Source organism: Hyaena hyaena, unplaced genomic scaffold, assembly GCF_003009895.1.
Source record: "Hyaena hyaena isolate Hyena2069 unplaced genomic scaffold, ASM300989v1 scaffold_1, whole genome shotgun sequence".
In the NCBI taxonomy this organism is placed as follows: domain Eukaryota; kingdom Metazoa; phylum Chordata; class Mammalia; order Carnivora; family Hyaenidae; genus Hyaena; species Hyaena hyaena.
The window spans coordinates 11,162,545-11,190,456 of NW_024080633.1; the positions used below are offsets into that span (position 1 = coordinate 11,162,545).

Sequence of the window (27,912 nt, forward strand, 5' to 3'; positions counted from 1 at the left end):
TCCCTGCCTGGTGCTGGAGATTTCATTTTATTCTGGAAAGTTGGGTCCAAGGGGGTGAGGAGGGGCAGACAGGGAGGTCCAGGTGGAGCAGAGCAAAGAGTCATTGTCTCCCAGGCTGGTGGCTGAGACAGGGCTGTGCTTAGAGCCTGCTGGTGTCTCAAGGAGCAGCCTCTGGGGAGCTTCTGGAAGTGGGGTCCTGAGGTGGAGTCTCATCCCAGAACCCCAGGTGCAGCTCACCCTACATAGAGAACCATCCCTAGTCTCCCACAGGGAGACACACTCCGGAGTGTTCATCCGGTTTACCTGTGGGCCGGAAGTTAGGGGCCGGCAGCCAGAGACCCTAATGGGAGGTTGGAAGGGAGGGTTTCGAACACTCCCCAGAAAAATGTGGTGTGTTGGAGGATCCTGTCTTGGGCCCTGGGAAGGGGCTGGTGGGGGTTAGGGAGCTGTGGCCGCCGCACCCAGGAACACCCTTGGCAGGAGCAGTGTGCTGGCCCTGTGCGCCCCCTGGCGGCACCCCGTGGCTGTAGGTGCCCAGTGTCCAGTTACAAGGGTTTGGGACCCAGAAAAGAGTTGAGACACCTGGCCGTTGTTGAGAAAAGTCCTTCTGGCTCCTGACATTCGCAGATGCTCCTCCTGGGCCCCAGGTCCACTGTCTTACCGGGCCTTCTCCTGAGAGCTCAACACACACACCTCTTTTAACCTTCATGATGACGCTACGAGGTACACATCATTATTATCCACATTTCACAGGCAAAGAAACGGAGGCTCCGAGAAGCGAGGGCACTTGCCAGCTGGCGAGTTGCAGAGTATCTGGCCCAGGGCTGAGCCCCTTTCCACTTGGCTTAAAATGGCCCCAAACTGCCCTTCCCTCCTGAGCCCTTGCACCCACAAGAACTTCATCTTCCTTCACATCCCTCAGATGAGACTGGCCTCCTTGGGTCACCCTGCCTTTGTGGAACTGGCTCTCAGGCCAATCCCTTCCTTCCTTCTCCCAAGGCCCACAACCCGGCTCAGCACAAATGTGTAGTGTATATTCGTGGGGACTGTGTTGGGGGCGGGGAGGTGAAGGCGCGGGAACCCCTCGCTTCCAGCCGCCTAGCACATCTCTGTGACTCCCCGGAATTCTGTGGGAGGGGACTCATGATTTCTTTTTCCAGCCCTCCCGCCTCTCCTTCAATTACTTCTCCCCCAAGAGGCTCTAGCTTTATTTTCTTATGGGAGTTGCTTAAGTCTCTGCTCTTTTCCTACACTGCAGACATCATGGGGCAGAGACAAGCCAGCCCTGTGCCCTACACGCGTTCGTTACCCACAATATCCCTAAGCATAATGAAAAATGGCTGATGCTTTATGCCATTGAGTTTCAGAGTGGTTTATTACACAGCAGCACAAAACAGGAACATGCATAGGGAGTGGCTAGAACAGCATGTGGCCCATAAAAAGGCCATAAATGTTAGCTCTTAAGTGTATCTGTTATTGTTAGTAAAGGGAATTTATTGTTTGCAGAGACGCACTGGCCTGAGGGTGCAGGAGAGGCCGGCTCGGTGGCTGCTCAGTCTTGCAGAACCTCCCACGAGGGCTCTGACTGGCCCAGCGCCATTCAGTGTGAATGACCCTATTGGCTGGCATTTGGGACGGCCACTTCATTGGCTGCTTCACCCTCAGGTCCACCTGCCCATTTCAGCCTAGTTGAAGGACCACGGGTTTCCACACCTGGGCACGCTCCCAGGCCTCGTGGGGGAGAAGCCTCCACCCTTCCTGCCCTTCATGACCCTCTGCCCGGCCCCCTGCAGGAGGCGCTCGGGCCAGGAGATGGCTTCATACTTGGGTAGGGCTGTTGGAGCAAATACGGGATAGCCAGTTACACTGCAATCTCAGACAAACAACAAATAACCTTCCACTTGAGGGCATGATTACCCTAAGCAGTTCCTGCTGAACCCAGTAAGCCTCGCCTAGGGCCCCTCAGCAGCCCTGCGGCCGGGCCAGTCTTGCGGAGTCCTTCACCCACTCGTGCGCTTCTCACGTGGCCCCGTGAAGCGAGTGTTGGCAGACGAAGGAACGGAGCCGTGAGACACGCACCGCTGTCCCAGGTTGTCCGGCTGCCAGTGGCAGGGCCACGGTTGGAACGGAGGACGCTGGGGGCTGAGCGTCACCGGTGCCACCACCCCTGGAGACAGCAGTAACCTGAGAAGGGAAGGTGAGCGGGCCAAACGGAGGTGACCCCTCCGTGTAGCCCACCCACCTCCCCTCCGAGGAGCACTTTTCCCACCGCAAAGACCGGGTGCCTGCTTGGGCTTGAAGGACGAGACTTCTGGTCTCCAAAGTCTCTGAAAACTCCTTGCTTAGATAACGACACACGAGAGCCGACACACTGGAAGCAGATGGAACCCAGCCTCTCGAGACCCCCAGACGCGGCTCTCGCTGCTACCGCGAGTGGGGAGTGAGGCGGGCGCGCCTTCTGCCGCATGAAGACGAGCCAGGCCCCTGCGGGGTTTGAGGGACGGCAGAGGCCAGCAAGCCCGAACTAACTGAAGTCGAGTCATTGTCGAGCGTGAAGGTCTCTGCCTCTGACCAGGATGTGGAAGCTGACCGGAACCCCGCGTCCTGGGGACGTGCAGAGTAAGGGTAGATAGGGGCTGCTGGGGTGGCGGCTCACACGGCGCGCCTCTGACTCAAGTGGCCAGTACGACTTTCATACTCCAGGCAAGCGCAGGACACCCATTGCCACTATTATGATCACAAACACTGCTTCGCGGTCTGCGAGTTTCAAAATCAGGGTTTCTCAGCCCTGTACCTGCTGTGGAATGGACCCGTGTGTCCCCCCAGATTCATATGTTGAGCTCCTAACCCTTTTGTAACGGCACTAGGAAGTGGGGTGTTTGGGTCGTAAGGGGAGAGCCATCATGAATGGGATTAGTGCCCTTTTAAAGAGATCCCAGAGAGTTCCGTCACCCCTTCCACCATGTGAGGGCACCAGGAGACGAGGGTGGTCTGCAAACCAGGCCGGCACCCTCACTGGCACCCAACCGGTCTAGCACTCCAACCTCGGACTTCCAGTCTCCGGAACTGTGAGCGATAAATCTCTGTTATTTATAAGTCACCCAGCCTGTGGTGCTTTGTTATAGAGGCTTGAACAAACTTAGAGCACCCTCAACGCTAATTTACCAAAGCCATTTTTACACGGTTACCATGCTTGGTCTGTGAGAAGTGCTCAGCTGAGATGGTGCCCTTTACCGCTCCTGGCAGAATCATAATTCATGGGGCGCCTGGGTGGCTTAGTCGGTTAAGCGTCCGACTTTCGCTCAGGTCATGATCTCACGGTTCGTGGGTTTGAGCCCCACGTCGGGCTCTGTGCTGACTGCCAGCTCAGAGCCAGAAGCCTGTTTCAGATTCTGTATCTCCCTCTCTCTCTGACCCTTCCCTGTTCACACTGTCCCTCTCTCTCTCTCTCTCCTAGAAATAAATATATTTAAAAAAAAAGAATCATAATTCATACCCAGTCTTCTTCCGAACAGACTGAGGCTTTCTGAGCTCACCATCCAGGAAGCTCATCACCAGTCGCCCTAAGGGTGGGGGGCGAGCATCACACAGCAGGACTCTGTTGGCAGCATTCAAGGTTCTGAATTTGAAGACTCTGACACAGCAAAGCTGCTACTGCCCTACTGAGGCCAAACATGAGTGGTCAGACATGGGGCGGGACTTCCTGGAGCTTCCATGTATTTTCTGTCTCCTTCTCTGAGGGTGTTTGGTGGAAGACTGGATTCTTATCCAGCAGGAACCATTTGTAAAAATCTTAGAGTCTTAGAGTCTCTCTCCAGGATCCCTTCACTTTCCAGCACCCATCATATGTGTAATAACCTTCTAGTAACCCTGGAGAATACTTCAGTTTTCCAGGATGGCTGAATGTCATAGGAAAATCATAGAACAAAAATTAATAAAAAGAAAATGCAAGAGTCATCCATGGTTGCGGTAACAGTGGAAACTTGCCAGCGTATCCCAGGGTGGGGAGGGGGGTGTCCAGACCCCCCCTGCAGCCCTGGCCTGGCCTCTGGCTGTGCTCCTGGCTGCCGGGGGTTTAGGGGTGAGGCAACAGTGGATTTTCTTATATGGCTTTTACTATGCTGAGCTAATTTCCATCTATTCCTAACTTTTGAGAGTTTTAATATGGTGGGGTATTGAGTCTTATAAAATACTTTATCTACATCTACTGATAGAGAGGATCCTATGATTTTTATTCTTCAACAAATGGCATTTGGAAAGTGGATATCCATATGCCAAATATTAAAATTGGACACTAATCGGGGCGGCTGGGTGGCTTAGTTGGTTACATCGCTGACTTTGGCTCAGGTCATGATCTTACAGCTCGAAGGCTCGTGAGTTCAAGCCCTGCATTGGGCTCTGTGCTGATGGCTCAGAGCCTGGAGCTGCTTTGGATTCTTTGTCTCCGTTTTTCTCTGCCCCTCCCTGCTTACAGTCTGTCTCTCTGTCTCTCTCAAAAATAAATAAACATTAAAAATTTTTTTTAATTGGACACTTATCTTACACAGACACATAAAAACTCATAAAAAACACATAAAAACATTTCACACAAAATGAATTAAAGACTTAAATATAAGACCTGAAACTATAAAACTCCTAGAGGAAAATACAGGGGAGAAGTTTCATGACATTGGCCTTGACAGTGATTTCATGGATGTAACTCCCAAAGCACAGGAAATAAAAGTAAAAAGAGACAGGTTTTCATCAAGCTAAAAAGCTTCTGCACAGCAAAGGAAATAACAGAGTGGAAAGACAACCTATGAGACTGAAGAAAATATTGGCAAACTCTATATCAGGTAAGTGGTTAATTTCCAAAATATATAAGGAATTCCAACAATTCAATAGCAAAAAACAACCTGATTATAAAATAGACCAAGGACATGAATAGACATTTCTCCAAAGGAGATATACAAATGGCCAAGGTGTATAGAAAAAGGTAACTCAGTGGTGGGGTGCCTGGCTGGCTCAGTTGGAAGAACACATGGCTCTTGATTTCAAGGCCATGAGTTTGAACCCCATGTTTGGTGTAGATTACTAAAAAAATACATACATAAACTTTAAAAAATGCTCAATGTTACTAATCATCAGGGAAGCGCAAATCAAAACCACAATGAAATATCATTTTATACCTCTTAGGATGGCTATTATCAGAAAAATAAAAGACAACAAGTGTTGGTAAGGGTGTGGAGACCCTGGGGGCGCCTGGGTGGCTCAGTTAAGCGTCCGTCTTCGGCTCAGGTCAGGTCATGATCTCACAGTTTGCAGGTTCGAGCCCCGCGTCAGGCTCTGTGCTGACAGACAGCTCAGAGCCTAGAGCCTGTTTCGATTTCTGTGTCTCCCTCTCTCTCTGACCCTCCCCTGCTCACGCTGTCTCTCTCTCTCTCTCTCTCAGAAATAAATAAAACATTAAAAAAAAAGAAAAAAAAGGATGTGGAGACCCCGGGGCCTTTGCACACTGTCCGTGGGAATGCCTCATGGTGCAACCACGATGGAGGACAGAGTGGAGCTCACTCCGACACTTACAAGGAGACCTGCCATATGAGCCGGCAACCCCACTTCTGGGCATTTATCTAAAATAATTCAATTTATACTTCAATAAACCTGTTAAGAAAAAAGAAATTTCCAGTGGCTCCTATCGGCACAAATCAAAGTCAGTGTGCGTACAAATGCCACAGCTTTGCCTCTCACTTCACCTTTTACCAGGCTTCCCATTTTACCATCTCCGGCCACGCTGACCTCCTTTCTTTGCCACGGGCACACTGGATCCTCCGGTTCCTCCAGTGTTTTGCACTTTATTTTCCCTCTGGATGCTTTTCCCCAGCTCCTCAATGCTTCTCACCTCCTACCCTTTGGGTCTTAGCCCGAGCATAGCGTCCTCCTCCCCTGACCTTCTCCACCATCTGTCACCCTGTTTATTTCCTTCCCAGTGCTCATCATATCTCTTATTAATTTGCATCTTTGCATATAGTCTGTCTGGCTCCCTGAGTGCTAGGACCTTGTCTGTCTTCTCGGCTGTCACAGTGCCTCAGCCAAGGTGCAATTCAACAATTGGTGCTAACACACCTTTGTGGACCCTTCTCTCACTCAAGGCTGACCTCACTCAGGGACTTATCTCTTCCTGAGTCCATGTCAGGAAGCACCTGCTGTGTCCAGACACTGTTCTCGGCAAGAAGCACTGAAGAAACTAAACAGAGCTCTTGCCTGTAACCCTTGGTTCCTGGTGGGGGGAGGGGTGATCGTAGAGACAGTAAGTGAAAGGGTACGAGTCAGGGGCACCTGGGTGGCTCAGTCGGTTGAGTGTCTGAGTCTTGATTTTGGCTCAGGTCATGATCTCACTGTTTGTGAGTTCGAGTCCTGTATCGGGCTCTCCGTTGTCATCACAGAGCCTGCCTGGATCCTCTGTTCCCTCTCTTTCTGCCCCTCTCCTGCTCATTCCATCTCTCTCTCTCTTAAAAACACACATACGACATTAAATGCTGCTGCTGCTGCTGCTGCTGCTGCTGCTACTACTACTACTACTACTACTACTGGATGTATGAGACAGAGGACATCAGGCAGAGGTGAGGATTATAGACAGAAACGAAGCAGGGGCATGGCACACCTCGAAAGCAGTAATAATACCTGCTACTTCAGATCCAGGCTTCTCCAACGTTCCCTAACCCATTCTTCACTGATTCTTCCCCTAATCTCACTGTGACTCAGTTTCCTCTTCTGTAAAACGGGCCAGAATGCAGCACTTCCCTTCCTCACCAGCTGCGAACACCACATAGGGATGTGCAGATGCACGCCAGTAGCCACTGTTTACACAGCGATACCCTCTTCCCTTTTTTCCCCTCAACCACTGGGCTTTTTAAAAAAGCAATTAAATACCACCATTTTTTTCTTAAGTGTTGCGGTCTCGATTAAACTATGACCTTTGTGGGGCGCCTGGGTGGCTCGGTCGGTTGACCATCTGACTTCTGCCGGTCATGGTCTCACAGATGGTGGATTCCAGCCCCGCGTTGCGCTCTGTGCTGACAGCTCAGAGCCGGGGCCTGGTTCGGATTCGGTGTCTCCCTCCTTCTCTCTCTGCTCCTTCCTGCTCACGCTCTGTCTCTCTCAAAATGAATAAACATTAAACAAAACACCCCGTGACTTCTGTGATATAGCAGAAAACAGAAAATGCAGCACCCCGCCGTGCTGTCTGGAACACGGAGGGCGAGGTAGCACCCATTTCCCGGAGGCGGACGTGGAGGCCGCGAATTCGGGCGCCCGCCTGTCATGAGCCTCCGGGCCGCAGGCGGCAGCAGCGGGCGGCGGCGGCTACACGGTAGCGAGGGCGGCGGGCGGGTTACCATGTAGCGAGGGCGGCGGCGGTCAGGTGAGCGGCGGAGGGGGGTCGGGGCGGGCCGGGTGAGGGGCGGGGGTGCGGGGGGGCCGGGGCCGGGGCCGGGGCGCCCGGGCGTCGGGGGCTCCCTGGGCCGGCCGCGGCCCCCCTGCCCGGAGGAGCGGGGGGCGAGGGACCGTCCCGGACCGCCCCCCCCGCCCGGCGCAGGCTTCGGGGAGCCCGCCGGGTCGGGGAGCCCCCCGCCCCGCCCTCCCTCGGGCGCAGAGGGCGTCGGCGGCCCGCGCTGCCTCCCTCCGCGGCCCGGGCGGGTCTGCGGCCCCGGGGAGGCCCCCGCCCGCCCCCGGTGACCGTGGCGCCGCTTCCGGCCTCGACGTGGGGCTCGCGCCAGCTCCAGGCTCCGCCGGGCCCCCCCGAACCTCAGTCTCCTCGCCTCTGAAATGGGTGGGCGTCCTTAGCGGGCTCGTGAGGGTCCCCAAGGTGTGGTCTGTTGTTGAGAGTCAAGTTGGGGAAGGTGCCTCGTTCCTGAGGCGGGCAGCGGCCGCCCCGCCAGGCTTCGGGGGCAGACACCCCAGAGGGCAGTGCCCCGCCCCGCCCCCTTCTCTCGTGGCCGGGAGGGCGCCAGACCCTTTTGGGGGCCGTGCCCCAGCCAGGGCGCCGCGCTGGGCGAGCGCGTCGTGAGTGCACCTGGGCTCCGCCCTCGGTGCCCCTGGCGTCCCCTCTGATGCCAAGTTGTGCTGTCGGGCCCCCCCCCCCCCCCGCACTTCTGCCAGAGAAGGGTAGTGGCCAGAGAGGGCAGAGCTGGGGCCGTGGGCTTGGCGGGTTCCCTTCCTTTCTCCTAGCCTCCACCCTGCTGCGGTCCCTCTGGAGGCCAAGCCTGAATGTGAGTGCAGGGGTGAGGCTGGGGGGCAGGGGTGCGGGGTCAGGGTCAGCTGGGCGCTGCTGTGGGCCACTGTGCTGGGGCATCGCCTGTCTGTGCCCAGAAGCCCTGAACACAGTGTGATTCTCCAACTTGGCAGGAGAGAGACCGAGGCTGAGAGAGGTCAGATGACCATGCATTCATTCTTTCATTCATTCATCCATGGCCTCGGCCGGGAGGCAAATGAAAGATGCTTTTTCCAAGGGAGCCCCCAGCCCAGAGGAGAGCTGCGCTGGCCACGTTTTAAATGCTGGGAGATTTCCTTGGGGTGAGGCTGGAGGTCATGTGATGACGACAGTGACCATTTGTTTAGGAGCAGCTCTGGGCTCTGGGCCCCCCTGCCACACAGTCCTGCCCATCCCGGTAGCTAGGTGTTCCCCCTTATTTGTGGGCAAAAAAATAGGATCGTATAGCTTATCAGTGGGAGACCCAGAGTTTAAATCAGGGCTGTATGATTCTCTTTTTAATTAATTTTTTAAAAAAATTGACATGCAAGTTATCATATAGAGCAACAATGACTTCCGGAGTAGATCCCTTGATGCCCCTCCCCCACTGAGCCCACCCCCCTCCCACAGCCCCTCCAGCAACGCTCTCTTCTCCATATTTAAGAGTCTCTTCTGTTCTGACCCCTCCCTGTTTTTGTATTATTTTTGCTTCCCTTCCGTTATGTTCATCTGTTTTGTATCTGAAAGTCCTCCTATGAGTGAAGTCATATGATATTTGTCTTTCTCTGACTAATTTCACTTAGCTTAATACCCTCCAGTTCCATCCACATGGTTGCAAATGGCAAGATTTCATTCTTTTTGATTGCCGAATAATACTCTAGTGTGTGTGTGTGTGTGTGTGTGTCTGTCTGTGTGTGTGTACATACCACATCTTCTTTATCCATTCATCTGTCGATGGACATTTGGGTTTTTTCTATATTTTGGCTATTGTCGATAGAGCTGCTATAACCATTGGGGTGCGTGTGCCCCTTCGACACAGCACACGTGTATCCTTTGGGTAAATACCTAGTAGTGCAGTTGCTGGGTCGTAGGGTAGTTCTAGTTTTCATTTTTTGAGGAGCCTCCATACTGTTTTCCAGAGTGGCCGCACAGTTTCCACTCCCACCAGCAGTGCAAGAGAGATCCTCTCCCTCCACGTCCTCACCGGCATCTGTTGTTGCCTGACTTGTTGATTGTAGCCATTCTGACAGGCGTGAGGTGGGATCTCATTGTGGTTTTGACTGGCGTTTCCCTGATGATGAGTGATGTTGAGCATTGTTTCATGTGTCTGTTGACCATCTGGTTGTCTTCTTTGGGGGAGTGTCTGTTCATGTCTTTAGCCAATTTCTTCACTGGATTATTTGTATATTGGGTGTTGAGTTTGATGAGTTCTTTTTTTATAGATTTTGGATACCAACTCTTTATCTGATGTCATTTGCAAACATCTCCTCCCATTTTGTCGGTTGCCTTTCAGTTTTGCTGATTGTTTCCTTCTCTGTGCAGAAGCTTTTTATTTTGATGAGGTCCCAGTAGTTCATTTTGCTTTTGTTTTCATTGCCTCTGGAGACGTGTTGCATAAGAAGTTACTGCGGCCAGGGTTAAAGAGGCTCTTGTCTGCTTTCTCCTCAAGGATTTAAAAAAAAAATTGTTTTAATGTTACTACTTTTGTGTGTGAGAGAGAGAGAGAGAGAGAGAGAGAGAGAGAGAACAGGGGAGGGGCAGAGAGAGAGGGAGACACAGAATCCAAAGCAGGCTCCAGGCTCCAACGTCGTGGGACTTGAACCCACAGACTGTGAGATCATGACCTGAGCTGAAGTTGGCTGCTTAACCGACTGAGCCCCGCAGGCTCCCCTCCTTGAGGATTTTGATGGCTTCCTGTCTTACATTTAGGTCTTTCATCCATTTTGAGTTTCTTTTTGTGTGTGGTGTAAGAGAGTGATCCAGGTTCATTTTTCTGCATGTCACTGTCCAGTTTTCCCAGCACCACTTGCTGAAGAGACTGTCTTTATGCCATTGGATATTTTTCCCTGGTTTGTCAAAGATGAGTTGGCCATACGTTTGTGGGTCCATTTCTGGGTTCTCTATCCTTTTCCACAGATCTGAGTGTCTGTTCTTGTGCCGGTACCGTACTGTCTTGATGATCACAGCTTTGTGACACAGCTTGAAGTCCGGGATTGTGATGCCTCCTGCTTTGGTTTTCTTTTTCAAGATTGTATTGGCTCTTCAGGGTCTTTTCTGGTTCCATGCAGATTTCAGGATTGTTTGTCCTAGCTCTGTAAAGAATGCTGGTTATTTTGATAGGGATTGCGTTGAATATGTAGATTGCTTTGGGTAGTATTGACGTTTCAACAATATCTGTTTTTCCTATCCAGGAGCATGGAATATTTTTCCATTTTTTTGTGTCATCTTCAATTTCCTTCATCAGCTTCTATAGTTTTCAGTGTATATAGATTTTTCACCTCTTTGGTTATGTTTATTCCTAGGTATCTTACGGTTTTTGGTGCAAGTGTAAATGGGACCGATTCCTTGATTTCTCTTTCTGTTACTTCATTGTTGGTGTATAGGAACGCAACTGATTTCTGTGCATTCGTTTTATATCTTGCCACTTTGCTGAACTCCTGGATCAGTTCTAGCAGTTTTTTTGTGGAATCTTTTGGGTTTTCCATATAGAGTATCGTGTCATCTGCAAAGAGAGAAAGTTTGACTTCCTCCTGGCTAATTTGGATGCCTTTTATTTCTTTGTGTTGTCTGGTTGCTGAGGCTAAGACTTCCAATACTATGTTGAATAACAGTGTCAAGAGTGGGCATTCCTGTCTTGTTCCTGACCTTAGGGGGAGAGCTCTCAGTTTTTCCCTATTGAGGATGATATTAGCATTGGGTTTTTCTTTCTTTTTTTTTTTTTTAAAATGTTTTATTTATTTCTAGGAGAGAGAGAGACAGCGTGAACAGGGGAGGGTCAGAGAGAGAGGGAGTCACAGACTGAAACAGGCTCCAGGCTCTGAGCTGGCAGTCAGCACAGAGCCCGACGCGGGGCCCGAACCCACGAACCGCGAGATCATGACCTAAGCGAAAGTCGGACGCTTAACCGACTAAGCCACCCAGGCGCCCCTACATTGGGTTTTTCATATATGGCTTTTATGATCTCGAGCTTTGATCCTTCTTTCCCTACTTTCTTAAGGTTTTTTTTTTTTTTAATCAAGAAAGGATGCTGTATTTTGTCAAATGCTTTTTCTGCATCTATTGAGAGGATCATGTGGTTCTTGATCTTTCTTTTATTGATGTGATGAATCATATTGATTGTTTTGCGGATATTGAGTCAAGGGCTGTATGATTCTTAGTTTAGAACATTAGTAACAATGATAATGGTAAGTTGTAGCTGATATGTGTTGGATGCATGCTGCGTGCTGGCCAGGATACTCACAACTTCGTATTTAATCTTTGTGATAATCCTGTACACTGGGTACTATTATTATCCCCACTTGACAATGAGAAATGAAAAGCAAAGAAAGATTTAGGCATTTGCCCAAGACTATATATGTGAGCTAGGAGCCGACAGAGCTGGGATTTGAATAGCACCGGTTCATTTTATTACCACAAGGCTCTCAGAGAGATCAGATGGTCTAATTTGGAAGTTAGAGACAGAAATCCTTCTCCCAATAACAGTGATTTAAAAAGAAGTTTATCCTTGTCTCGTTTGAATGAAGGCTGGGTGTGAAGCAACTCAGGGCTTCTGCCTCACAACCCGAGGCGGCTGCTCTAGTTCCACCTGTTACATCTGTATCCCAGATAACCAGAGTTAGAAAAAGCTGAAGAAGGGCAATGCCTCCTCTTAAGAACAATTCTCATGAGATCTTTGTTTACATTCTGTTGGTTTTAACATAGTGTCATGACCGCATCCAGCTGTAGGGATGCTGGGAAATCATGATTAGCCAAAAATCTAGCTCCCCCACTTTCAAAGAAAAAAACAGACCTGGATAGTTGTTAAAACAGTCAACACACATTTTATTGAGGGCTCTTACAGTAGAGGAAAAGAGACCTCGGTCTTGAATGAGCTCAACTCTGAGTATAGCATGGGCAAGTGGGAGTTTATAGCCAAGGATCAGGGTAAAATCAGTGTGTGGAAACTTAATGAGGGGAGGCATTGGGGGTGAGGGGAGGATTCTGGCTAAACCCACGCGATAGGATCTTTGCTGAGGGCGGGCCGGGGTGATATCACATATGAGGTATGCAGGGCGGGGTGGGGGGTGCTCCTGCTAAACTGAAACAGCAGGGGTCTCCCTAAAACTGGATTGTACAGGAAGGGCACAGATGGGCCTATGATAAGTTTTGGGCGCCTGACTAAAGTCGGTCAGGTAAAGACTCTTTGTCACCGCTTGGGAAGAAGAGGTGAAGGAATCCTGGGTGTCTCCTACACCCCAGAGTCCTGCTTCGTAGGACACGGGGGCCCCTGCTGTCCAGAGAGGCACTGGGTGTGTGTGCTGCCCACAGCTGTCAGGTGACGAGAGGGTGGAGGCCTAAGCCCATGGCACCTGTAAGTTCCCGTGCTTTGACCCAGGGGCAGCCAGCCAATGGGTGCTGGTGTCTGCCTAACCAGAACTCCCAAGCCACATCCCCACTACAGAGGCCAAACAGGCAGGACGGGTCTCACGGCGTGAGAGTTCCTGACCCAGATGCAGGGCAGCCAGCACTGGCAAGGTGTGTGGGCGGCCTGTGAAGGCCATCGTCTGGGCTCGGTTCTCTTTCTTTCGGAGGGGGTGCGGATAGGAGTCACAAGGTCATCTTTGAGAATTACAAATTATTTCAGACTAAAAGGGCACAAGGAAAGCCTAACGACTTCCTACAAAGCTTTAGAAAACATCTGCCTTCCTGTGAACTCATGTCACCCTGGAGGCAGGGAGGGGCTGAGGAATGGGGCCCAGCTCATGGAGTGGGTGGGCCTGGGATGCACGTCCCTGCCCTCTTCAAAGCCCTTTCTCCCTCAGGGGCCATCGGGCATGTGTGTTCTGCAGTTCAAGGAGCTCTAGGGAGGGGACAGCAGTGCCAGGTGGTAAACTGAGCACTTCCTCTCTGTTTCCTGGGGTCCCCCTGGTGTGGGGCCTTGCCCTGACTCAGGCCACGCGGAGCATCAGTGGGAATCCAGGCCAGTGAGGTGCCATCCTTGCCTACGTGGTGCTTAACGAGTAGTCGGGGGTCTCCTCGACATGGCCAGCCAAGAGCTGGAGCTCCGTGGGGCAGCGGGAAGGTGGGCCCTGCCCAAGGCCATCCTGCAGATGGCAGAGCAGGCCTGGACCCGACACCAGCTCAGAGTGTACAGCACTGTGGCCTCTCGTACGGTCTTCACTGGCGGGCTGGCTCAGGGGCTGTGCTTTTGGGTTGCTCTGGCAGAAAAGGAGCACTTCTGGTTGGGGTCTGAAGTAAGGAACTGAGTCCTGGTAGGTGGTGCCTCATGGAAGCAGCCAAGCCTTTTCTTCTCAGCAGTGAAGGCTGGGGATGAGTGAGGTGTCGGGCCAGAGGGGCCCACGCTCCGACTGGCCGGGTGCCCTTGTTTAGGTCGCATCCCGACCCTGCTCATCGCAGCTGCGCGATCGGAGCGGGTTGCTGTTCCTGAGGGGTTGCTACCACCAGCGGCCTGGGTGAGGGGCTGAGCTGGTTTCAGGAGGCGCAGCATGTGGCACCTGCTGTGGGGGTGCTCTGCCTGCGCCCTCTGAACCCCCAGGAACTCAGAAGGGGGGTAGGAGTGCAGTGAGTCCAGGAGCCGGAAGGCCATCTCTGCCCCGTCCCGCTCTGCAGGGGGGATGCTATGGAATATGATGAGAAGCTGGCCCGGTTCCGGCAGGCCCACCTCAACCCCTTCAACAAGCAGCTTGGGCCAAGGCAGCATGAGCAGCGGGCCAGTGAGGAGGCCCCGGACATCGCTTCTGAAGGTGGGTGCTGGGGGAGGCCTGTGTGGGCAATCTGACCCTTCACGCTGTGCCCCCCCCCCTCCCCAGTTCCTCCTGTGGGCCATGTTGGCTTTCCCACAGAGCTGGGCCTGTGCTGCCCACTTCCCTTTTCTCCGCAGCACAAACCACTTTCCACCTGTTTTTTAGTTTACTTACTTCTATCCCTGCGTTAGAACACATACTCCTGGGCGCCTGGGCGGCTTAGTTGGTTGAGCATCTGACTTCAGCTCCGGTCATGAGCTCTCTGTGAGTTCAAGCCCCACTTCAGGCTTGCTGCTGTCAGCCCAGAGCCCGTTATAGATCCTCTGTCACCCTCTGTCTGCCCTTCTTCCACTTGTGCTCTCCCCAGAATAAATACTAACACACACAACACACACACACAGGCACACACACTCCTGAGGGCAGGGATTTGTGACTGTCTTGTCCCTGCTGTGTCCCAGGGCTCAGCACATAGCAGATGCTCACTCAGGGAACACTTGGGGAGTGAACTCAGAGCTGAGGTCTCATCAGGAAGAAGACAGAATGCCCTGAACAGAGACCCAGCAGCTTGGGAGGCCGGGAGGGGTGAGCGCTAGGAACTGCAGATTGAGTCACCATGGGGTGTTCAGGGCGTGCGTACGTGCGTGTGCGTGTGTGTGTGTGCGTGCTCACACAGGGATTGAGGAATTCTGGCGTTCAGCCCTCTAGCAGCCTTGAGTCCGTATACACATACACAAAGTCGGCCTTTGAAATTGGGATGTTTCTCTGACACTGTTTTGTAGACCGCTCTTAGCACTATGTGTGTCTTTCCACCCCTTTTTATTTTTCTATTTATTTATTTTTTATTTTAGAGAGCGAGTGAGCGTGTGCATGCAGGGGAGAGGGGCGGAGGCAGAGGGAAAATCCCAAGCAGGCTCCACGCTTAGTGCAGAGCCTGACGTGGGGCTTGATCTCATGACCCAGGGATCATGACCTGAGCTCAAGTCAAGAATCTGGTGCTCAACTGACTGGGCCACTCAGGCACCCCCCCACCTCATTTTTTGGAAAGGCTCTAATTTGTGAAGGGTGTGGATTTCTTTCCAGATGCAAGCAGGGCAGATGTGGGGCAGGGCCTGGCTCCCCCAGCACCTCCCATGGGCGTCTCTCATCCCCAAGGGTCCTTCCCACCCCGACCTGCCCCTGGTGGAAAGACAGGTTGACTTTCCCTTCTCTCTGCTGTGCTCCACACCTGTACCCCCTCCAGAGGCCCTGCCTGACCTGCCCCCTGGGGAGCCAGAATTCCACTGCACCGAGCGAGTGATGGACCTTGGCCTCTCTGAGGACCACTTCTCCCGCCCTGTGGTAAGGTTTGGGCCTGGGCGAGCCCCTAAGGAAGGGGGGGGGGCAGCCATTTCCTTGTCTCCCCACCCTCAGGCAGCAGGGCCAGGCCACCTGCGCTGGGCCTCCTGGGCCTTGAATCTGAGACCCACGTGACACCCAACTCCCATCCTGAAAACCTGTTGGGGAACCAGAGAAGGTGAACTGACCTGGGGTTTGGGGCCTGGAGCTACTCTTCCAGTGCTGGGCCTCCCCTCCCCCCTGCTCCAGGTTCCCCTGAGGCACGTGTGAGGGCTGGTTCCCTGTGGGCTCCTAGGGAACCCCACGGCTGTGGCTGAGGGAGGGGAGGGCCCCCCTGCCCGCCTCCACTCAGCTCTGCAGGGACATTCTCCTCTGTTCAATACTTTGTTCCATGGAAACTTTTTTTTTTTTTTTTAATTAAAAGGCTCTAATGATTTCTTTTAAAAAAGCTTGAAAATCAGAGTGTCTGGGTGGCTCGGTGGTTTAAGTGTCCAACTCTTGATTTTGGCTCAGGTCACAATCTCAAGGTTTGTGAGTTCGAGCCCTGCATTGGGCTCTGCGCTGACAGTGGGGAGATTCTCTCTCTCTCTCTCTCTCTCTGCCCTCCCCTGCTTTCTTACTCTCTCTCTCAAAATAAGTAAACTAAAGAAAAGAGTTTGAAAATCTTTTAGTTTTATGCAAAGTATCATCAACTTAAAAAAAATTTTTAATGTTTATTTCTTTTGAGAGAGAGAGAGACAGAGTGCAAGTGGGAGAGTAGGGACAGAGAGAGGAGACACAGAATCCAAAATAGGGCCTAGGTTGTGAGCTGTCAGCATAGAGCCCAACTCAGGGCTCGAGCTTACAAACTGTGAGATCACGACCTGAGCCAGAGTCAGACTCTTACCGACTGAGCCACCCAGGCACCCTGTGTATCCTCAACTTAAAAAAAAAATGTTTATGTATCTTGAGAGAGAGAGAGAGAGCGAGAGCGAGCAAGAGCCAGGGAAGTGCAGAGAGAGAGGGAGGGAGAGAGAGAATCCCAAGCAGGCTCCACGCTGTCAGCACAGAGCCTGATGCAGGGCTCCATCCCATGAACCGTGAGATTGTGATCTGAGGGGAAGTCAAGAGCTGGGTGCTTAGTGGCTCCACTGACTGAGCCCTCAGGGGCCCCATATCTTCAATTATTATTTGAGAGAAACATAGTAACATTCAAATGTAACTTAAATCAAAAAAGATTCACCTAGAAGCCCCCAGTTCTCATTTACGTTTTATTCCGTGTATGGTATTTCATTTTGTTTTGTATCTTCATTTAAAACATTTTGAGCCACTCCTCTGGGCCACACCCTGAGATCCAAGAGTGGGGGTGTCACCTTCTCTTTGCCTGGTCTCCTGGAGGAGAAGGGTGGCTCCTAAGGGCAGCTGTCTTTCCCGTCAGCCTCAACTCTCCAGCTTGGTCTCCAGCCTGTCTTCCTCTCACAGTGGGAGCCATCTCCTGAGACTCGGGGCTTTGTTGGGCCTTTGCCCTGGGTCCTTGTCAGGTGCTGGGGCTAGGGGTGTGTTTCTGGGCTTGGTGATTAAGCTAGAGGCCACTTCCTCTCCTTCATGACAGGCCAATGGTCATTTCCTCAGCATTCATCCAAGAGGAAACTCCTTAGAAGTAAGCAAAATAGCATAGCGAGAGAAGTGATTCAATTTCTTTATTATTATTATTTTTTTAATGTTTTTATTTATTTCTAGGAAAGAGAGAGAGAGAGACAGCGTGAGCAGGGGAGGGTCAGAGAGAGAGGGAGACACAGACTCTGAAACAGGCTCCAGGCTCTGAGCTGGCAGTCAGCACAGAGCCCGACGCGGGGCCCGAACCCACGAACCGCGAGATCATGACCTAAGCGAAAGTCGGACGCTTAACCGACTAAGCCACCCAGGCGCCCCTCAATTTCTTTATTACTATTTTTTATTCTTAAAATTATTTTTTATAATGTTTATTAATTTTTGAGACAGACGGGGGAGAATGAGCAAGTGGGTGAGGAGCGGAGAGAGAGGGAGAAACAGAATCTGAAGCAGGCTCTAGGTTCCGAGCTGTGAGCACAGAGCACGATGTGGGGGCTCGAACTCATGTACTGTGAGATCATGACCTGAGCCGAAGTCGGATGTTTAACTGACTGAGCCCCGCAGGTGCCCCATGAAATTGGTTTTGAAAAACATCCTGAATTAGGTTTTCAGAGGCCTGTGAGTAGACAGGTCCAGCTGGGGGTCCGGTTGCATGAGGTAGTTCTTACGTGTGCTGTTCGCTTTCCCGGGCCTTGAGCAATTCTCTGGGCCCCTCGTGCCAGGCTCCAGTTTCTTCTTCTAGGCGAGCGAGGAGCCGGAAGGCCTGCTCTGGGCTTGACCTTCACGTGGAGAGCATGCAGGGTGGGCGTTTGATGCAACCTGACGGCTCCCCTCCCCACCCACCGGGCAGGGTCTCTTCCTGGCCTCTGACATTCAGCAGCTGCGACAGGCCATCGAGGAGTGCAAGCAGGTGATTCTGGAGCTGCCCGAGCACTCAGAGAAGCAGAAGGATGCCGTAGTGAGGCTCATCCACCTCCGGCTGAAACTCCAGGAGCTGAAGGTGTGTGCTGACCTAACCCCCATGGAGGCTTCCAGATTCGAGGGGCTGAAATAGGAAGCTACCCCGAAAGGGTGGGTCCTCACCTCGTGTGTAGGCTTTCTCTATTAGTCTGATCCTGATTGGCCAGTCTTGGTCACATGCCCTCCTCTTGGCGCATGTAAGGTAAGGCCGCCCTTGAACCTCATGACGTAGAGTTGGCGGTGGGTGGGGGGTGGTTTCCTGAGGATTTTGCAAAGGGGACAAGAGTAAGGGTAATGGATTCTGGAGGCCAAAACCCACAGCTGTACACAGTGAAGTCCTTGAGTGTGTGCACGCTTTAGCTGGGCTGCCGCTGGGTCCTGACTGGCTCACGAATCCCTGGGAATTTAAAAAGCAGATATTCACTAGAATATAGGTAAGGCTATGGTAACAAAGACACCCCAAAGTACAGTGTCTTAAAAGAGTCAGATGTGTACTTTTACTATGTAGAAGCCCTGTAGGCCGTCTAGAACCCATAGGGCAGCTAATTGTGTTGGGGACCCCAGGCCCTGCAGCCCTTGTAAGAATCCAAGATGGCCTCACGTCGCTTTGGGTCTCAGCAGAAAAAGGTGGGAGGGGAGAGAAGGCCATGTCACTTCTACTCACACACCCTTGGCCCTAACATAGTCCCAGACAGCACCTCACTGCAGGAGACGTAGGGAGAATCAGTCTGTACTCTGGGTGGTTCAGGCCTGATTGATCACTGGAGATTTCTTTCGCTAAAGGGAAAACGGGGTGTGACATTGGGGAAGCTCACAATATGTGCTGTAAATGTACCTGGAGGAAATAACTCGAGGGGCTCATGGGAAGGAAAGAGAGTTAGCAGTGGCCTCACATATGACCCATCCCTGGGCCTCTCTCTAGGACCCTAATGAAGATGAGCCCAACATCCGAGTCCTCCTTGAGCACCGTTTCTACAAGGAGAAGAGCAAGAGTGTCAAGCAAACCTGTGACAAGTGTAACACCATTATCTGGGGGCTCATTCAGACCTGGTACACCTGCACAGGTGGGCCGGGCCCCAGACCTGCTCCTCCTGCGGGGGTAGTCCTGGGCCCCAGGACAGGGCAGAGACCTTCAGCTCTGCTCTGCTGCCATATTTGGGTTCTGTTCGGATGAATTCTCTGCAGTGAGCTCGGTATTTACTGAGCCCTGTGGGTACTGGGGATAAAACGGGACAAAAGACTCAAACTCCTGCTTTTATCAGGCTCAGGTCCACATTTCTTTCTAGTGTAGTAGCCAGGAGCCGCATGTGGCTATTCAAATTTAAACTGATTCAAACAAATAACTATTTACTTCCTTACGAGTGCTATCTACATTACAAGTGCTTAATGGCCACACGAGGCTGGTGACTGATATTGGACAGTGCAAAGAGAACTTTTCCATTAGTGCTGAAAATTTCTAAGGATGCCACTGTTCTGAACGAGCATATGGTGTGTTAGTTGAAGAAAAATAAGGAAAGAGAATAGCATAGACTAGGGAGTGTGATGGTATGACTTTAGGGTGGAATAAAAAGGCCTCGTGGGACATTCAAGCAAAACTTGGAGGTCGCTGAGCAGGTCAGGGGTGTATCTGGGGGGGATGCTCCTGGGGGGACCTGGCTAGACACACTGGTGTGTGTCCAGTGTCTTCGGTGTCGAGCAGAGCAAAGTGCGGCTGGGCCACTGCATCTGAGAGGAGGCTCGCAAGTGGCAGGTGCTTTTCTGTAAGTGCTCCGGGGGCCGCAGGTCAGTGCCGGGCGTGCTTAGGTTTAACAAGACCACTCTGGCTGCTGAGCTGAGCATGAACTGAAGAAGGGAGTGAGGAGACGACGGGGAAGGTGATGGCACTCTGATCAGGGTGGGGCTGTTTTAGATCAGAAGGGCCCGGGTGCGGCACTACCTGGAGGGCTAAGAAGGGGCATAAGAGGGGAGTTGAGATGATTTACAATTTCTAGTCTCAGTGGAAAGATGGAGCCACTGAAATGTGAGGCGGGAAAACGGCGTGTAGAAGGTGGGTCTGTTAAGGAAGAATGAGAATTCCATTTAGACCGAGTGAGTGTGATGCCCTTTAGGCATCCAGGAGGGAATGGCAGATAGGCTGGGGTTGAGGAGGAAGGTCCGCACGCACTCCCAGGGCAAGGCTTGGCAGGGGGACTGACGGGGCCTTTCAAGTTCAGGGCCTGGGTGGGGCCTGGAGAAGCTCGCAGACTGATGTGGGAATCAGAGTAGAGCTGGCGGCCAGTCCAGGCTGCAGGAGCCACCCCCCTGCCCGCCACCATCTGAGAGGCATGTTGTCCGTCCTCCCCACCCCAGGGTGTTATTACCGGTGTCACAGCAAGTGCTTGAACCTCATCTCCAAGCCCTGTGTGCGCTCCAAAGTCAGCCACCAAGCCGAATACGAGCTGAACATCTGCCCCGAGACAGGGCTGGACAGCCAAGATTACCGCTGTGCAGAGTGCCGGGCGCCCATCTCCCTGCGTGAGTGCACCCAGGGCTCAGGGTGAGGGAGGCTGCTTCGGGCAGAGTAGCCCAGCCAACCGCTGTGAGAAAACCGGATCAATCAGATGCTAAGGGCAGCTTGGGTCCTATGGGTGGCGTCCTGCTCTCTCTCCTTGCGGAGTGAGAAGGGGCTGCCACTGGTGTCTTTTCTCTTCCCGCTCGGCAGACTGGGCGCGGGGGAGTACTCGCAAGGTCGCCTTGCACCAGCGGCCCAGTGGCCCAGAAAGCCCACCTGGGAGGGGAAAGCCGCACAACAGTCTCACATATACCACATGTTAGGCCTTCTTCCAGAGATTTACTAATGTTAATTTATGGGGTCCTCTCAGCCATCCCATGGTGGGGGCTGTTGTCCCACTTCGTGGATGACAAACCTGAGGGCAGCGGGGGCCTGATTTGCTTCAGGGCCTCTTCAGGTCAGGAGACGTCGCATCAGCTCTGGAGGGTGGCTGTTTGCCCGTATGTGGCTTCTAAGCTGTCCGGGACCCTGAAGGCTGCCCTGACTCTGTAGCCCCCCTTCCACAGGGGGCGTGCCCAGCGAGGCCCGGCAGTGCGACTATACCGGCCAGTACTACTGCAGCCATTGCCACTGGAATGACCTGGCTATCATCCCTGCACGGGTTGTGCACAACTGGGACTTTGAGCCGCGCAAGGCAAGGGCAGGAGAGTGGGGATGGGGGGGGGGGGGGGCGGAGCCTGGCCGGGACGGGGGGTGGTATGTGCGATGCTGGAGGTGCCAGTCTGTCACGCCCCCCAGGTGTCCCGCTGCAGCTTGCGCTACCTGGCGCTGATGGCGTCTCGTCCGGTTCTCAGGCTCCGGGAGATCAACCCTCTGCTTTTCAACTACGTGGAGGAGCTGGTGGAGATCCGGGTGAGGCTGGGTGGGAGGGGCGGGTCTCGTTGTCTCCGAGCGCCCTGGGAGCGGGGAGGGATGCCACCTGCTGAGGGACGGTGAGGCCCCTTGGCCGACTTTAGGGCTGAAGACACTAGAGCACTGTTCAGTCACAACGACACTCGGCCCAGAGGCAATCTGAAATTTTCTAGTAGCCGTGTTAAAAGTAGAGAGCAGGTGAAATTAATTTTAATAATATATTTTACTTGATCCGATGTATCCAAAAGATTGTTTCAACATAACTCACATACTACATTATCAAGATGTATTACATTCTGTTTCTTTTTTGTACGTGTTTGAGGATGAATGCACCTCAGAGTGCAGTTGGCCTGGAAGCTGTGGTTTGCACTTGAGCTTGGCTGGAGCTCTCAGATCTGGGACCATCCTGGGGGAGGTGACCTGGGGGATGCACCCTGTCCCCGACTGGCCCGGAGTGCCAGCACCCTCAGCCACCCAGACGTGCCAGGGTGCGGCTCTGCCCTGGCTGAGAATGCTCACCTGCCCTCTCGTCCTTAGAAGCTGCGCCAGGACATCCTGCTTATGAAGCCGTACTTCATCACCTGCAAGGAGGCCATGGAAGCACGTCTGCTCCTGCAGGTCAGGCCACTGGCCCCGGGGCGGGAGCTGGGGGTCTGGGGTCAGGGAGGGGGAAGGCAAGCAGGAAACAGAGCCAGGGCAGTGAGAACATGCTGCGCCCAAGTCTTTTTCAGATGACTTGATAGCTTAAGTGTGCTGGGCCGTTGGCAGGGGGTCTCCCACACTCTGTCCCAAGGAACGCTAGGTCTTCAGTCAGCACACAGGCATCCCACCCACAGGCGTGTTCGCTGGTGACATCACGGTGGGAAACACTGGGAGAAGCAGGTATTTCCCTGTAGCCCTGATCTGAACCTCCACGCAGTGGACCAGGCACAGGCCTGCCCAGGCAAGACTGACCACAAGCACATTTTCCAAGGCTCACCTACCTATCTGTCCAACAAATACTCGTGGCTATTCACTGCTTTAGATCGTCGGGAGCAGGGAGCCGAACAGGAAGGAGTCCTGGCTCTCACTTCAGGGAAGAAAAATAAGCAGTATGTTGGGGGGGGGGGGTGAGGTCTATAGACAAAATAAAGCAGGGAAAGGAGGTGCAGAATGTTGGGGTGGCAAGCAGGGCCAGGACCGGGAGGGGTGCGGCATGCCGGGCAGAGGTGGGGTGCTGCCGGGTGGGAAGCAGCAAAGTGACCTGTGTGGGTGGTGTGGGGGCACCGCATGGGGCCCCGACACCCTGCAGCCTGTTGCTTCCATGAGCACCCCTCGGCCCGGATGATGGGCGTGCCGGGGGGGGGCAGTGGAAGGGCCCCCCCCCCGGTATTTGGGGTCACGGTTGCTGGGCCCCGCAGCTCCAGGACCGGCAGCACTTTGTGGAGAACGACGAGATGTACTCTGTCCAGGACCTCCTGGACGCCCGCACTGGCCGCCTGGGCTGCTCACTCACAGAGACCCACACGCTCTTCGCCAAGCACATCAAACTGGACTGTGAGGTGGGCCCCCCGCCCCGGACCAGGGGGCGTCCCTCTCTCCGCTCCTGGTCTCAAGGGCAGGGATGGTGGGAAAGCAGCTTGGCCCAGTGTGCCCTTCGGAGCATGCGCTGACCTGCCCCCCCCACTGTCGCCCCAGCGGTGTCAGGCGAAGGGCTTCGTGTGCGAGCTCTGCAGAGAGGGCGACGTGCTGTTCCCCTTCGACAGTCACACGTCCGTGTGCACTGAGTGCTCTGCTGTCTTCCACAGGTTAGTGTGGCTCCGACCCGCCCTTGGGCCAGGTGTGGGGAAGAGGGCAAGGGAGGCATGGGGGTCAGGCCTTTGCTGCCTGATTTTCAAAGCCCTTTGCCTCGATCCTAGGTATGGAGTTAGACCCTGATGTGAACTAAATTCAAAGTGCGCTGAGCACCCGTGGGGCTGGGGAGGGCGCTGCAGCCCAGCCCCCTGGTGTGCGCACAGTGTCTGACTTGCTTCCCTTTTCCACCAGACCTGAGGCCAGAGGTTCCTAAACTTCCTGGTTCCTGGTCCCCGCAGTGTCTGGGTGATTTTTTCAAACATCCATGGGCCAAAAGAAATAGGGACATTTTTATTAAGTACTTTGATTCAAACAACCTTAAGCATTTATTACAAAAAGACTTAGTGGGTTGTTTAGAAAAAGAATCCACATATTTTGGAAGAAAAATAATTTAATTCTTTAATAAGCACAATGACTAATAGCAAGTGATGACTGCTGGGCACTGCACGGCTTCTCACGCTGGACTCAGTCAGACTCAGATGGGCACCCCCATTTCTGTCCCTGTGGGTTCCCGCCTGCGCTTGCTGCTCACCCTAGCAGCCACGGGCACTGCGGAACCGGGGCCTGCTGTCACAGAAGGGACTGTAGCAGAAACGAATGCCACGAGTGTGGACTCACTTGAGCTAGCCGTGGGAGTGTCGTGTGACACATGTCGGCCATTGCTGTGTCGCTGCCAAATGTGATAGTCTGTGCACCCCTGTGCCCCAGCTGGAGGCCTTGCACGGTGGTGGTGAGCGCAAGTAGGCAGGCCGAGCGGTGAGAGGGCCTGCACTCAGGTGCCAGGTCACCGGCCTGGCAGACACACCTGGGTGCTGACCTACCTTCTACCCTTTGGGAGAAGGGGACATTAGAGCCTGACTTAGGAAGCCTGTGAAGGCTCTGTGGTAGAATTTCCTACACAGGGAGCCTGGGCCCTTCCTAGGGCTGACCCCCTGTCCCCCTCCCCCCAGGGACTGCTACTATGACAACTCTACCACGTGCCCCAAGTGTGCCCGGCTCACCTTGCGGAAGCAGTCACTCTTCCAGGAGCCCGGTCCAGATGTGGACGCCTAGAGCGACAGGCGCCCCTCCCAGGCCTTGCCGGCATCCAACCTGATGGTCATTGCCAAAGTCAAGGTTTTTCTCGTGTTCTGGAGACCCCCAAGGGTGCAGCCCCTGGACCTCTCCCCTGTGCTGGGCCAGAGGGATGTAAGCAGCACCACAAGGACCATCATCTGTGCCCCGGGCATTTGCTGGGACAAGGTGCAGCCTCGCCTGGCTCTTCCCTGGGTGTGCTGCTGTGAAGGCTGCAGGGCTCTGTAAGCAGGGAAGCGGGGAAAGCCTTCTCACCTCCCCTGTGGCGAAGAGCCTTGGCAAAGCCCAAGGCTGCTGGGTTTTGGCCACCCTGAAAGCCCCCAGAGGGCTTTGGGGGAGTGGCCGGCAAGCCCTGGGGGTGCGCCCAGCCTTGGCCTGAGGAAAATCTGCAATGGATGATTTGGATCTACCTGGAGGCTCCCATCCCCCAGCCCCTTGTCTGTTTGGAGACTTCCTGCTGTCCCTGGCTGGGGTTGTTCACAACTGTCTCCTGGGGGATCGCCCCTGCCTCTTGAGGTTCTCTCTCTAGATTGTGCTCTGACAGGACCAGCCCAGGGGCTATCAGTTCTGTTACAACATGCAGGGAAGGGGGCCGTGGTCTCTACCCCTGGGTGGACCAGCCACTCCTCCTGCCGTTGCTCAGCCCAGCTTACCTTGGTGCTCCAGGCTGGGTGGCTGGGGGTCCAGTTGGAAGAGGCTGTCCAGCCTCCCAGTTTGGAAGCAGGGCCTATGTTCCTGGCGGGAGGGAGGGGGGGCGAGGAGTTCTAGGTTAGGCATCGGGGTCGGCTGCGGTAGGCCTATGTGGCTTCTCTGGGGACTCTGCCGGAGGAGCTCCATGCTGCCACCACAGTGCCTGCGGAGGGCTCTGGACGGCTCAGAGACCACCAGCCAGGGGTCTTCTGTTTGGGGGCCTGAGGTACTGGGAATATTGGCTCAAGGGAGCTTTGGGCAGGAGGCTTAGAGCCCACGCAGGAAGCCTAAGAGGAGACGCTTGGGCAGCAGAAAGGTCGGCTTAGCCTGCTGGAGGGTTAGAGAGGTGGCTGAAGGCAGTGTCCCCTCCTCCTCGCTCCTCTGCACCATCAGAAAAGCCTCAGCTGGTGGCTTTAGGCAACCGTCTCACTGTGTGTTCTGACCTGCCTTGGGGTAACAGTGAGAAGCAAACACTGGAGAGGTGGGGTCAGCAACAGGTCCCTGCGCTGCTTCCCCTTCCTCTCTAGGGATGAAGAGGGACTTAGGGGCCAAATGCCCTTTTCCTACACCCCCAGATCCACACATTTCTCACCACTGTTTTCCATTTCTGTCATAAGGATACTGGCCACTCCTGGCTTTACTGTGTAATGAACGTCACGTTATTCTAGTTGTAATCACTGTGTCCATAGAAAGCGTTAATAAGCTGGCATCTGCTGGACAAAGAGTTGGCTCCCTTTTTAACAACCCCCATATCTCCTCCCCCAATATCTCCATTTTCCTCTTCTGGATGACAGAATCTTTAAACAAAATCATGTGTGGGTCTTAGAGTCCACAGCACTCCAGCAAGAGCCCACCAAAGAACCAGTTTGCACGGCCAGCACGTCACAGAAGAGCAGCAAGGGACAAGCAGTTGTACTGACGCCATAGCTGCTGTCTCATTAAATCTGTGTTCTCTAGACCCTGGTGTGCGTGGTGAATCCGGGACAAGACAGGATTTGTTGACATGCAGACCAATTGCAGGCTTAGGGAAAGCCCACAGCATCCCCCATCCAGTGGGGCCAAATGTAATTTGGTTTGGGGAGTTCGTGATGGGTATCAGACAGAGGGCTGAGTGTGTGGATTCCCCTCAGCTCCATTTCTATGAAAGATGAAAACACATACCTTGGGGTGTGTGTAGGTTCTAGGAAGCACTGAGCCTGGCGTGTAGAGATGCTCAGGAAATAGACGCCTGGGGGCGCCTGGGTGGCTCAGTTGGTTGAGCATCTGACTTCAGCTCAGGTCATGATATTGTGGTTCATGAGTTTGAGCCCCGCGTCAGGCAGGCTCTGTGCTGACAGCTCAGAGCCTGAAGCCTGCTTCAGATCGTGTTTCCTTCTCTCTCTGCTTCTCCCCTGCTCATACTCTGTTTCTCTCTCAAGAATAAATAAAGATTAAAAAAAAAAAGAAACTGTGTCTTCTGGAACCCTCACGGTGACGGAGTGGTCCCATAACCTGGTAGAATCGGCAGGAAACTGGCTGATCGTGCAAGTCACATGTCCAGCTCCTGGCAGTCTCTTTCACAAGCTAGACCCAAAAAAGGACCCTCGCTGAAACTCAAGACCATTCCCATTACCCTGGGCTTCAGGAGAACACTGAGTGCCCCTATTCCAATTTACATTCAAGCCTCTGTATATGAACATTCTTTTCAGAGAGATGATCTACAGTTTTGACCAGGATCTCAAAGGGGCCATGACCCTGCGAATAGAAGGAATTTTCTGCGTTAGAAGGGGTATTTATATACTATTCGTATCCAGTTGCAAGTCACATAGGCTGGTAAACTGTCACCCTAAGCCTATAGAAACCTGAGAGCTCGATGAGCGGAAGCAGAAGGGAGGGGGGAAAGCTGAGGGAGGGCTGTTTGTGGGGCGGGACCCGGCATATTTGAACACACACCTCCAACGACACATAACTTAAAGCCATACTTTGGATACTTGATGTAAGATGAAATATGTTTTCCCTCTCTTTCAGGTGATAAAATAGTATTTTCTTTTACCATTAACATTTTTTAATGTTTATTCATTTTTGAGAGAGAGAGTGTTAGCAGGGGAAGAATAGAGAGAAAGGGAGAAACAGAATCTGAAGCAAGTTCTAGGCTCTGAGCTATTAGCACAGAGCCTGACGTGAGGCTCAAACTCATGAACCATGAGATCATGACCTGAGCCGAAGTCGGACACTTAGCCGACTGAGCCACCCGGGAGGTCCTGAATTCCCTAAAATATTAACATTTGCCCCATTTGCTGTATTCTTTCTCTGCATATGCACATTTCTTTTTCTGAACTCTTTGGCAGTGAGTTTCAGAGATTATACCTCTTTGCGCTAAATACTTGTGTATTCCTGCCAGACAAGGCAACAGTGCAGTTATCACCTGGAAGTCGACATGGACACTTCACAGAACCTACAAGAAAACTTATTTAGATTTTGCCATTCAGTTGCTATGTCTATTTAGCCTTCTTTAATCTGGAAGGGTGCATGATGGACCCCTTTAAAAAGCAAAGGTTAATTGTACCCGGGGGACTCAGTTGGTTAAGTGTCTGACTCTTGGTTTCAGCTCAGGTCATGATCTCACGGTTTTGTGGGTTTGAGCCCTGTGTTGAGTACAGAGCCTGCCTGGGATTCTCTCTCTCTGTCTCTCTCTGCCCCTCCCTGACTCACGCTGTCTCAGTCTCTCTCAAAATAAATAAACTTAAAAAGAAAGCACAAAGTAATTAATTTGAAGAATATCCTTCAATGTGGGTTTTTCTGATAGGATTCAGGCTTTGCATGTTGAGTGGGAATTCCCCCCCCCCCCCCCCCCCCCC

At 53.1% G+C, this 27,912-nt stretch overlaps 1 protein-coding gene across 10 annotated transcripts; it reads left to right on the plus strand.

Annotated features, from left to right (window-relative positions):
- The first annotated feature begins 7,336 nt into the window (after positions 1–7,336).
- DEF8 (differentially expressed in FDCP 8 homolog) lies at positions 7,337–26,033 on the plus strand. 10 transcript variants are annotated; one of them, XM_039227128.1, is made up of 12 exons: positions 7,337–7,399; positions 14,057–14,190; positions 15,431–15,528; positions 17,966–18,115; positions 18,998–19,139; positions 20,425–20,589; positions 21,133–21,260; positions 21,365–21,478; positions 22,016–22,096; positions 22,879–23,019; positions 23,156–23,265; positions 24,262–26,033. In XM_039227128.1, the coding sequence occupies exons 2-12, from the start codon at positions 14,067–14,069 to the stop codon at positions 24,362–24,364; spliced, it is 1,356 nt and encodes a 451-aa protein (XP_039083059.1). In that variant the 5' UTR covers positions 7,337–7,399; positions 14,057–14,066; the 3' UTR covers positions 24,365–26,033. The 10 variants fall into 10 exon arrangements, with proteins under 10 accessions (XP_039083059.1, XP_039083068.1, XP_039083050.1 ...); XM_039227137.1 differs by lacking the exon at positions 7,337–7,399 and adding an exon at positions 7,607–7,807; XM_039227119.1 differs by lacking the exon at positions 7,337–7,399 and adding an exon at positions 7,828–8,246.
- Positions 26,034–27,912: the final 1,879 nt, after the last annotated feature.

What these genes read in the sequence shown, in the direction of transcription:
- DEF8 (XM_039227078.1), top strand. Translation starts at nt 12,789, where the DNA reads ATGGCACCTGTAAGTTCCCGTGCTTTGACCCAGGGGCAGCCAGCCAAT. An exon ending in GGGACTTTGAGCCGCGCAAG is followed by an intron (nt 21,261 to 21,364) that starts GCAAGGGCAGGA and finishes CACGCCCCCCAG; the next exon opens with GTGTCCCGCTGCAGCTTGCG. An exon ending in AAGCACGTCTGCTCCTGCAG is followed by an intron (nt 22,097 to 22,878) that starts GTCAGGCCACTG and finishes TGGGCCCCGCAG; the next exon opens with CTCCAGGACCGGCAGCACTT.